The sequence below is a fragment of the Corvus cornix genome, chromosome 4 (genome assembly GCF_000738735.6).
Source record: "Corvus cornix cornix isolate S_Up_H32 chromosome 4, ASM73873v5, whole genome shotgun sequence".
Lineage (NCBI taxonomy): Eukaryota > Metazoa > Chordata > Aves > Passeriformes > Corvidae > Corvus > Corvus cornix.
Genome location: NC_046334.1, coordinates 14,989,195 through 15,000,691, shown reverse-complemented (window position 1 = coordinate 15,000,691; position 11,497 = coordinate 14,989,195). Strand labels below are relative to the sequence as shown.

At 40.1% G+C, this 11,497-nt stretch overlaps 1 protein-coding gene across 2 annotated transcripts; it reads left to right on the top strand.

Annotated features, from left to right (window-relative positions):
• Positions 1–1,697: 1,697 nt before the first annotated feature.
• On the top strand, positions 1,698–11,048 carry MMAA (metabolism of cobalamin associated A). Of its 2 annotated transcripts, none has more exons than XM_039551426.1 (7): positions 1,698–1,772; positions 2,396–2,866; positions 3,909–4,031; positions 5,115–5,285; positions 5,591–5,676; positions 6,038–6,187; positions 7,470–11,048. In XM_039551426.1, exons 2-7 carry the CDS (start codon positions 2,452–2,454, stop codon positions 7,755–7,757), a joined length of 1,233 nt encoding a protein of 410 aa, XP_039407360.1. In that variant the 5' UTR covers positions 1,698–1,772; positions 2,396–2,451; the 3' UTR covers positions 7,758–11,048. The 2 variants fall into 2 exon arrangements, with proteins under 2 accessions (XP_039407360.1, XP_010410294.3); XM_010411992.4 differs by lacking the exon at positions 1,698–1,772 and adding an exon at positions 1,779–2,117.
• The last annotated feature ends 449 nt before the right edge of the window (positions 11,049–11,497 follow it).

The window sequence follows — 11,497 nt, the reverse complement described above, 5'->3', positions numbered from 1 at the left end:
AGCACAAATACAGTGAGTCTGACCAAAATTCATTGGGCTGTGCGTAATAGCGACAAAAAAACCCCTTTTTACCTGCATACATTAAATGACCATAGCAGGAACACAAGAGCACCGTATAGTACGGCAGGATGTAGATTAAGGAGACTGTAGATATGGTCCAGCTTCTAAGGGAGTATTTTGCTTATTTTGGATGAGGTTAGAGGAACAGAAAATCAGAGGTGGTAGAAGAGCTCTCAGTACTAGAAGACCTGTGTTACCTCTATTCCAGAATATTGAAAGAAAGGGTGTATATAATTGACAAGGCAATAGGAAGTCTTCCTCTCATTCTGGCATTTGAAGACTGTAGTCTGTGACTGGTGAAAAGCAAACTTGTTGAATAACCGAGTTGGGGGGAAAGGGGAACAAACAAGAGGTGACTTGAGCAATTTGGATTTCCAGACCTCACGAGTGTGCAAAGTCTTGAAAACAGTTCTTGCAGGAAGACAACTCTAAACCACATACATGCCTGTTGGTGGCCTTATCAGATTGGCAGTACAACTGGTGGGCTGTGTAAAAGAGCAGCAGTTTTGTTCTGAACTGCTGAGTGCACGCTTTAATCTCACTTCTATTATTCCGGTACACAAGGTTATCATAGACAGAGAACTGAACAATCCCCTCTCCTCTATAGCGTTGATGAAATGTGCAATTTTGCAAGCCTGTTCATCGAGGTCACTGAAAAAAGTATTCAAGTTGGGAGAACAGAAAGGGGCATAAACTGAACGATCAATTAAGCAGTAGTAGAATGGGGTTTTTTTTGTTTCTGCTGTTATTAAAATAATAGTGGGGATATGCTACCTAGGCGTAAGCAAACAGAGAGCCTTAGAAAGCTTGTTAATGAAGAGATACAGTGATCCACGCTAACTGTGGCAAATAAAGACCTGGTTAAACAGAAAGACCTCACAAGGCTATTTTGAAATGGGACTTCTTGTCTCTTTCTGCCGTGGTTTCATCCCATGCTGACAGGGACACAAAATGGCCTATTTTCTTAGCCCTGAACTGTTTAGTTCTCTGTGTGTCATAATCTTCTGGACTGGAATAACAGCAGTGAGACTAAATCATGCATTCAGCAGTTCAGAAGAAAACTTTTGCTATTTTACAGTCCGTCATTTTCCCTGCCCGTGTGGTGACACTGTGAAAAATTCTTTGAAGGACAGTGCAAGGCATTGGGAACAGCTCAATCAGTGGATTCTGTGCATTTACATTTGTTGTGAATAAATCTGTGTACTTTAAGAAGATGAGCAGAAAGGAGATGGCAAGATGGAGATATTAAAAAAAAAAAAGAGCGAAACAAACCCCACCCCACAATAAACAAACATTCCATGCAGGAAACTTTAAAGAGGAGGTTTAATGAGGCTGGAAATAACCGTGATTTAATAAGCACAAGTGGATATTTAAGCTTTTCTTCTCCCTTCCGAGTGAATGAAACGAAGTGGGAGGACTCGTAAATCGCCATGCACGGCTTCAGAGTGGAAATTGCTATGATTTCAGGAGAGAAACGATGATTTGAAACATCATTCACTGTAAGGGTACAGCAGGGAGACTATGACTCCATGGCCATGGAAGTTTGCGTGCTCATGGAATGGCCAGCCCTGAGCCTTGAAGCCCTCACCCCCCGCTCTGAGGGGGATGGCGGGGACACCCCGCGCCTGCCCCGCCGCTCCCTTCCCCGCCGGGCAGCGGGTTCCGGCTCAGCCTGAGGGCGTCACTTCCCGGGGCGGAGCGGGGCGGCTCCGGTAGGTGCCGGGAATGGTGGGCAGCGACCGGGAATGGCGGGGAGTGGCGGCTTTTCCCGTGCCTTCATCCCCTCAGCGACCGCCCCGGGCTGAGGCGGCGGAGCGGGAGCGGGGCTGGGGCAGCCCGGGCGCTTCGGGGAGGCCTCAGCTCCTCCAATTTATTTCTAAATGCTATTGTGTCTGAAATCCCGCCCTACCAGACCTTTTTTTCCTCTTTCTGATGAAAATAAGTGCAAATATAACCTCATCCCGAATAATTGCTTAAAAAAGCCCGTCAAACTAGAATATACCGCCATTTCCGTAGGCATAAGGATTGATTGTTCCTCGATTTGTAGTGTGCTGCAGGTGCGCTCAGAGGCTTATTTAAAAGTACTTTTTTTTTACCTGCCTATCTATAAAAATAATATTTTGATTTATGAAGTATGATAATAAAGAGGTACTGTGCTATTGATTATATAGCTTGTTTTTACTGCATCTGTTCAACGGGGAAAGGGAACTAATTTTTTTATTCATGGCAGCAGGTGCAGATAAAATAAAAGCTGATGATCATGGGTGTGCATAAATTTCATTTGAGTCCTCACAAGTGCTTTGAAGAAAGTAAAAATGTTTTGCTTTCTTTTTAGGGTGTCTGCAAACAGAAGTGAACTGACAACTCTGGTAGTTTTTAATTCCAAAAAATATGAAGATTCTCACTTTGCTGCTGAGATTCCCTCATTGTTACTTCTCCAGAAGAACTTACTTCACGAACTTTGCGTCCCGAGCAGATTTCCTGGGCATTGAATCTCTTGGGCCAGCGCACTGCTGTCGTACAAAATGGATTTGTTCATCAAATGGTTTGAGGAGAGAGCTGTGCCAGCAAGCAGCCCCTGAGCAGCAAGTAGAGAGACTTTCTGACTGGGAACAGAGACTCATAGACAGACTTTACCATGGACTAATCCAGGGTCATAGAGCTTGTTTAGCTGAAGCCATTACACTTATAGAATCAACTCAGAGTAGGAAGAAGAAAATAGCCCAGGTGCTCCTTCAGAAGGTATTATCCTATCACAGGGAACAAGAAAAGTTAAATCAAGGAAAGCCACTTGCCTTTAGAGTGGGTTAGTCCTTTTATGTCTTGTCTAGTAGTTGCTTACATGTGATTACAGTCCTCACCTTTTATCATCACTGCTGTTTGTGGTCTGTAGTCTTGTATTGTTATTCTTTTGTGGTTTATAACCAACCTAGATTACTTCTGTTGTCCAGTGGAATTATGCCTTGAGATGAAAAATGATTTGAAAATGCTTTAGAAATTAGTGTTACTTCCTGGGGGTCTGTCACTCGGAGTGTTTTTGGTAACCATTATAAGCTGAAACGTTAGTTAGTTTGCAGACTGATGCAGATGTTATCTACACTTAGGGAAAGATGTAGTCAAGCAGATGTGGTCTTTTCCCAAAGCAGGTGTTTTCTTGAATACTTCCTGAATCCCTTTTTTAGTCTGCAGAAGGAAAAGCATGCACCTTCCTGTTTTATGGCCCTCCTTTAAAGCAGCGTACTTTTCAGCTGAAGGAGACTTGAACCTGCTTCTCTTGGAAGCTGTAAAATATTTTTCCCTTACAAAGAGATGGACTGCTAACGTGTCATGCCCAGCTGTCATCTCTGCTGTCTGTACAAAGGTAGTAAGAACAAGAACTGGGGCATGGGAGCGAGAAAAGTTTGGTGCTAATCTTAGTTTGGGAGCTTTGACATGCAAATAAGTGGCCTCATTTTTTTGAAAAAACAGCTCTTCAAGGTAAGGGCTTGCTTTTGCTTTAAGAGTGTTTCTTTTATAGTAAATCTGAAAGATCCAGTTCTAGTATATAACATTTTGAAAGTTCTGAAGGATAAGTCTTATGGCATAAATAATTTTATTTGGAGGGAAGGAAATAGGTGTGGATAAACCCAGTGTTATACTGGTGTGAATAGGATGAGGAGTGATGAAGTGCTGCTATGTTGGGTGAACCAAACTACAGTTTTATAGTTTTGGCATAGCTTTTATTTGCTTTTGTTGTGATGCTGTGTTAAAGTATGAATTGTTATCAACTTAGATGTTGTTGGTATTCATGAGATGTATTACTTATTTGACTAACAAAATGCTTTTTTCTTCCTAATATGATCATTTAGGGTTGTCTGGTCCTCCTGGTGCTGGAAAATCAAGCTTCATAGAATGCTTTGGGAAAATGCTTACAGAAAGAAAACACAAAGTGTCTGTGTTGGCTGTAGACCCTTCCTCTAGTACAAGTGGTGGTGAGTGTGAATTAAAGTTTGAGTCAGGTTTCTAATACCTTGTCAGCTACAGAAGTATCTCTTTGGGCCAAGTGGAGGAAAATTTGGTGCCTATAACAGTAAAATATAAAAAAATAAATAAATCAAGTTTTCATATTTTTTTCCTATGTGATACGAAATTGGGAAACAGGTGTCAGTGTTGTAATTCTTCCAGATTTCCTCTTTTCCAGGGTTCAAATGTTGCCTTGCAATTTTATTTTTCTGAATTTGAATTTCTTCGAAGTTGTGCAGGATTACTGATTACAGGCTGTAATCTGTAACTCTCCAGTAAAAAATTATAGGGAAATTACAAGCTGACCATGCCTGATTCATGGTTTCTCTGATACTAATAATGCAATCTCGATCTTTTCATAATGGGTAGCTGCCAGGCAGCATCATTAATTTTTCCAGCTTCTGTGCTGTTAGAGGTGTGTAACTATTTATAAAGAAAACAACTAGAGCATTGCAATGGCGTGGAGCTAAGACAGACTATGTTCTTGAATGCGTGCCTTCAGGATGCATCAGTAGAATAGCAAAATGTGACAGCAAGGCTGCAGCAGTTGGAAGAATTGAGCATCCCTTATCTTTTGGGGTGTGTATCGAGTGCATAGATCTCACTGAATCTGATTTACAGTTTGTTTGAGTAGAAGGAAGGCAGGACATGTGTCAGCTCTCTTAAAACGAAAAATCCACCATCAGGGAGTGTCAGAATCATAATGTCCCTTTGGATGGGAACAGACAAGATTCAGCTGTCTGGCCCGATGTGTATAGGCCTCAAAAAGCCATTCAGGAATTCTGGAATTCTTTCTGACCTAGCACAAATTCTTCATGTTTGTTAACAGTAAGGTCTGCCTGTCAGGCCTTTCCAGCTTCTGAGAAGTGGAAGAACCAGGCAGTAACTTCTAGCCCTCAGCTAAGCCTTGAGCAACCATTACTGGGATATTCATTTGACTGACATTGCCCAAGAGATCTGTCTTTTCTCACTCTTTTATTGGTGGGGCGGGGGGAAAAGGGGAAGTTTGGCTGTGTTGCACTTTTGAAATAATTTAACGTTAAACATTCAAGGTTCTCTACTGGGGGACAAAACACGGATGACTGAGTTGTCAAGAGACATGAATGCATACATCAGGCCATCTCCAACCAGTGGGACCCTGGGAGGTGTCACAAGGACCACAAATGAAGCCATTCTGCTGTGTGAAGGAGGAGGCTATGATGTTGTTCTTGTGGAAACAGTAGGTATGTGCTTAAGGTTTTCTTTTAATTGTCCTGCTGTGACATGAAAGTAAGGTGTGCTAATAATTGCATACTTTCTGCCTTGATTTTGCCCATGTTTTCATACATGGTCACCGGTTGAACATGAATGCTCGTTCTGTCTGTTTTCTAGTCCTGTATGTCTTTTACAAAACTAATGTGTTTCCAGTTGTCTTTGTTTTGTTAATGGGATTTGTTGATGGGGCAGTGCTGGGATCTGTTGTAGTTACTTGTCATTAATGTGACTGAAAGTTTGTAGTAAATGGTAAACTCTGAATTTTATTTTTTAGGTGTGGGCCAGTCAGAATTTGCTGTGGCTGATATGGTTGATATGTTTATATTACTGCTACCACCTGCGGGTGGAGATGAATTACAGGTATTTTTTGATTTCTCTTATTGGTTACTACCTGGGACTAGAAAGAGAAACTTAAATTCAACATGTAGTATCTGAGCAGAAAGTCCATATCAATAGTATTTTGTCCATTTTACTGTTATTATTAAGTATTTTCAGTGTAATCTACTTAGTGCAGAGTTAATCTCCCTTTTCTTTTGGTTTTTAAAGTATTAGGATGTAAACTTTTGATACTCTGTGGCTTAACTTTGACATGTTTACTAGTTGCATATATTTTTGGGGCGAAAACTAGAAACTAACAAAGCCCTTTGACCTGCTTTTTGTGATGAATCAGTGTATCACACCCCCTCTGGGTACTCCTGGTTTCTTTCCCTGTTGCATTTAGGGCATCAAACGGGGCATCATTGAGATGGCAGATCTCGTTGCCATCAATAAGGCTGATGGTGATTTAGTTGTGCCTGCCCGGAGAATCCAGGCTGAGTACATCAGTGCTATGAAGCTGCTTCGCAAGCGTTCAAAGGTTTGGAGGCCAAAGGTTTGTGCACTTCGCTGTGCTTTGTGGGGCTCTTTGGGTCTGGTTTGGGTTTTGGTGGTGTGTTTGGGTTTTTTTGTATTTTTTCCTCCCAGAAAAAGTGCTGAATGAGTTAGGATTGGTTTCTTCTCATCTGGCTGTCCCAGTCTCCCTGGGCTCTTTTATAAAAATTGCAGTTGGTTGTTCAGTCTCACAGTGTGCTGGAGAGGTGATTGCTGCTGTCTGTGCTTCACCTCTGATCTCAAGGGGAGTCACATGAAACACTGCAAAGCCAGTCCTCCTCCCCAGGACTTCTGCCCTGAGCTACAATCTCTGCACTAGCAGAACTATTACTGACATCAGGAGTTTACTTTTTTCAAACTATGCATATCTAAAAATGTCTCTTAATCTACTTCTCCCTCTGTTATAACTCTGAAGCCTGTGATTATCTTTGTTCTTTCACTAGTTCATGTGTGTCCTTTACTGCTTTAATTTTTTTGTTTGTTTGTGTCTCACATAATGAAATTGTCTAGATAATTGGAATTTTCATCCTCTGGGTCTTCAGTTTTAGTGCTGTATTTTGTCTACTAAAAGGTTATGGTGGATTTTTAAGGAGAAGATTCAGTACTAATTTTTAATATGTGTATATAGAATAAGCAAACGCACACACTCTCACTTCCTTTATAAATAAACTTCTGTCTGTAAAGGAGGTTTGTTCTACCCTGGTATTGAAATTGACCCATGAAGTTGAGTTTAAATCAGCTGGGCTGACTGAGGTTTAGCCTTTCTTTTCTAAGTGTGGAAAGAGAGAGAAGCTTTTTTAAAAAAACAGGCTGTTCAATTTGAAAGACTGTGCTGGATGTCTGAAATATTATTGGCAAAATTAATTCCTGTTCTGGAAAGCAAAGGCAAAAAAATAGTCAAAATACCTCATTTCTGGCATATTTTAAGTACAAAAGAATAGCTACCAAAATACGCACTTAACTTTACATTTAAGTAAAAGAGCAATAATGTACCTTTTAGCTGAAGGACTTACTAAAAATGATTCTCATTATACAAGCTGTTGGACAAGGCCTATTTATCCCAAATACTATGGATCTTAGGATCTACTTTTAGTTAGTAGAATCCTACATTTTTTGGAGGGGAAAAGAAAAAGGCACAGAAATGCTTAGAGCCTCATGAAGTGAGTATTGAAGGAAGTTTCCCTCACACATTTCTTAATTCCCCTGCAGTCTACCTGATCCAGTAATTGAAACCTCAAGGCCAGCAGCTAACTTGGCTTTAACAATTCCTCTGGATCCGACAGGTACTGCGCATCTCTGCCAAAACCGGGGAAGGGATCTCGGATATGTGGGATAAAATGACTGAGTTCCGTGACCTCATGCTCACAAGTGGCGAGCTGGTTGCCAAACGACGCAAACAGCAGAAAGTGTGGATGTGGAACCTTATCCAAGAAAACATGCTGGAGCATTTCCGGAGTCACTTGGCAGTCAAGGATAAGATCCCACTTCTGGAAGAAAAAGTTCTTAGTGGAGTCTTGTCTCCTGGACTGGCAGCTGACCTGCTGCTGAAGGCATTCAAAGATGGTCTCTAAGCATTGTTTTCTACTCTGTTCTTGCTAAGGGCACATTTATGTAAATGTGAACATTAAATACACTTTTTCTATGTGTGGATTCAAATGTTTTACTGCAGCAGACATGAATAGAATACCTATCCAGTACTCTGCAAAAGAATTCTGTTGGATTCTGTATATGCAGCGATCATGACAAATCCAAAGGCTCACTCTCAGATTACTATACACTATATTGGAAAAAAAATTAATTTCCGAATCTCCAATTTGTACATGCCATAGATCTGTTGATGAAAACTGGATGCCCATGTAAAATGGTTGGTTTTGGGAGGGTGGGAGAGTGAGGTTTGTGGTGGTGCAAGGTTTGATTCTGGTTGTGGGGTCATCTCAGTGCAGTTGACACTGCAGCTTTCCATTCTAATATAGCAGCAGCTGTTGCCATAATGGATTGCATTTTCTTTCCTCACCTTGAGTGACAGCAAGAACATTGGACTGCCTGACAGCACCAGACCACAGCCTTAGTTTTAAATAAATTGTATACATATAAATAGAACATAGTGGTGTTTGGTCCCTCTTTGGAAGCTGTAGTTAGTTATTATACACTGTACAGTAGGAGAAGGGAATTTTAACCATCCCAGTTTCAAAATAGACGCTTTATTAAAAAGCAAAATTTAGTTAAGACTTTTTTTTACATGCAGACATCAGATGGAACAAATGTTACCCATAATGTTTTAATAGCAAATGTCTTTATACTAGAATAATTTATCTCTAAAAATAATGTTTTATGGTTTTCTGATCTGACATGTTTTTTGGATTCAAACAAAATGGCCAGGTGTGTTTGGTATTTTTTCTTTATCTCTTGCAGAAGACAGGACTGCTTCCAACCAAAAGCACTTTTATTTTTTTATTTTCCCGTGAGAAAAATCTGGGCGAAACATTTTCCTGATCTGTGTTCTAGAAAGCAGAGCTCATCTGGTACCCACTAAATGTGAAGGATAAAGTGGAAAAGTGCTGATTTTTGGAGACCTGACAGTAAAGCCAGTAACACAGGAGAATTTGGTGAGCCTGTTGGTGCTTAGATGAATTAATTTTTAAAGAAATATAATAGAAGTGATGAGTTTCTCAGTTTTGATTTTCCAGACATGTACATGAAAGGTATGGTGACTTTAGCTCAGTTTCACCTGTTTGGGCTCTGGCAACCCAGTTCTAGTATAGCACTGAATTGGGTTACTTAAATCCTCTTTTTACCTTCAGGGTGTTTTCATTCGGACTTTCTTCCCATCAATATATTTTTTTCTCTTCTTTCCCCTTGTCCCAGTTATTATATTTTGTTCCCAACTTTTTCCTGCTAGACACTGTTTGCAGTGAAATACTACAGAAGGACATTGTGGTGTTTTGGGGCTGAGGCATTTCTTAGTTAAGACATTTTGCACTGGGGTAGCTGGTATTAGTGGTTTCCACCACATAAATTGTCAGAACTTCTCTGACCACTTATTCTTGTTTCTTAATCAGTACTTTGGGATTGCTGCAATCAATCAACAAAGAAGCAGCTATAGGAATGTATGGAGTGGAATGTATGGAGAAGCACAGTGACTGTTATGACCATGCTGAGTTGTGAGAGAAATGCAGTGCTTACAGTTTCTTTTTTCTTTAAACAGCCTCTGTTGAATGTGACAGAGAGTGCCCCAAACCAAAAGCAATGTCTTGTGTCCTTGTGTCCTTTCATCTTTAAATATTGACTGTATTTTATGGTACCTTGTAGAAGAAATGACAGTCAGCTGGGAAATTAATTAATGAGAGCAGCAGCATTTTAACCAGTGAGTTCTCAACTTTTTGATAGTCCATTTGTTTCAGGTGGCAGTTTTTGAGGTGACCTCATTTGTGTTTATCTGTTAGATCAAACCCTTATTATGGTCATTACTTTGTCTTCTGTCAGGGACCACTGTTCTTGTCTGTTATACACAAGCTGCCAAGCAAGTAAAACTAAAACCTGCAGCTTTGTTTAAATGAGAACTGCTCAAGCAGATTATGTTTTACAGCTTCTTCAGTGTTTGTTTTCTGGGTGCAGATCTGCTGATCCACTCAAGCCATGGGCTATCATTATTTTCTCATTTTGTTGCTTCTTTTACAGTATTGTTAATTTACAAATGAACTCTTAGCAGAAGTGCAATGGCTTAAGCAGGTTCTTTGAACTGCATTTTCCTCTTAAAGCAGAGCATTAAATGAAAATCAGCTTTGCCTTCTTTATGTGTTCAGTTGTGCCTCATGCTTCAGTAGATGGAGAAATCCCTTCTATTCAAAAGGGTCTTTGGAAACGAAATGGTAAATGAGGGTCCCTGCTTAGTTTTTCAGTGATTCCCTACCAAACCGAAAGGCTGTACTGTGCAAACTGTGAACTGAGCCTTCCATGTGAGAATCAGATAGTTTTTTTTATAGCCTGTAAAATTTTGCTGTGATGTGTTTTGGAATCAACTGGTATTCAATTAACTGTGCAGTTTTGTTCATGCTCTCATGGGCTGGCAGATGCATTGTCCTCAGAAAGACTGCAGAGCTTCAGCTGGTAGGCTACAACTCGGTAAACAATCCAGTATGTCCCAAGATAGGGAAGAACATTTCCAGCTTGTCATTTTTAGCTCTGTGGGATTAAGTTGGCTAAAATGCATTAAAATATTGCTATACAAGTAAACAGGCTTCTGAAAAAAGATAGTAAACAAATCTGTTGAGTAGGATGTTGACATATTCTTAGTTTCTGGAGTTGTCAAGCTGCTCTCATGTTAACACTTAAACCCAGAACTATTGCAGAATAGTACGGGGAAATAATATAACTTCATGAGAATACAATAGCAAGATGAAGTTTGTAGCTGGAGGTATGATAAACTGTTAGACAAATGAGTATGGGAGGTAAAGAATAAACTCTTCAAATACACAAACTTGTTTCCTACAAAGTCTTGCAGTTGTCTGTAAGTGTGAAACTTTTCCCTAGGTCCCTGTGTAATGGATGTTGCTGGTGTTTCACAGCTGGAGAAAACAAGTGTGGTGAGATCAAGTGATTTATCCAGGACTCTGAAACAGGTCAGAGAGTGTAAGGGTTACAGTTCAGTAATCTTTACTCTGAGCCCCATGTATATTTACAGCCACGTTACTTAAGGTTGAAAAAATGCTCTTAGCAAGTTCATGCTCTTAGTGTGACTTATTCCCTTTATATCTAATCTCTCTGTTTTCAGTGACAGGACCCAGTGACCCCTTCTTGATTACTGCTCTGTTGTAATGTCCTGCTTTAAGTAATAAAAAACTTCTCTTTGATATCTAATCTGCCCTCGCCTTCTGTAAATGCATTACTTCCTGTTGTGCATGCTGCTTCAAGCCTTTATGTTCTCCTCGCATATATTGCTTTTTTGTGAAGTCTGCAATGTGTTGGCTATTTGAGATTTTTGGGAATGGGAGTTGAGTAAAGCTAAAGAATACCAAGGAACTTTTTTTTTTTTTAAACTGTATGCAGTTCCCTTCCTGAAGTTTTCTTTCTTAATATGGCAAGATTCAATTACTGACTTGCTCTGTATTGGTGTAAACACACTTATTTCCCCTTTATTTTCCTTTCTCAGAGCGCTCTATTGCTCCCCCTTGGATGCACAGTCAATAAGTAACATACTCCATGAGTTAAAATGAGAAAAACACTTTCAAGAGCTTAGTGCTTCTGTAACTATTCCTGCTGGACTATTCTAAAACATTTATAATTTGATGAATGATTAAACAGATGTTGATAA

What these genes read in the sequence shown, in the direction of transcription:
- MMAA (XM_039551426.1), top strand. Translation starts at nt 2,452, where the DNA reads ATGAAGATTCTCACTTTGCTGCTGAGATTCCCTCATTGTTACTTCTCC. An exon ending in GCCACTTGCCTTTAGAGTGG is followed by an intron (nt 2,867 to 3,908) that starts GTTAGTCCTTTT and finishes ATGATCATTTAG; the next exon opens with GGTTGTCTGGTCCTCCTGGT. An exon ending in TTCCTCTAGTACAAGTGGTG is followed by an intron (nt 4,032 to 5,114) that starts GTGAGTGTGAAT and finishes TAAACATTCAAG; the next exon opens with GTTCTCTACTGGGGGACAAA.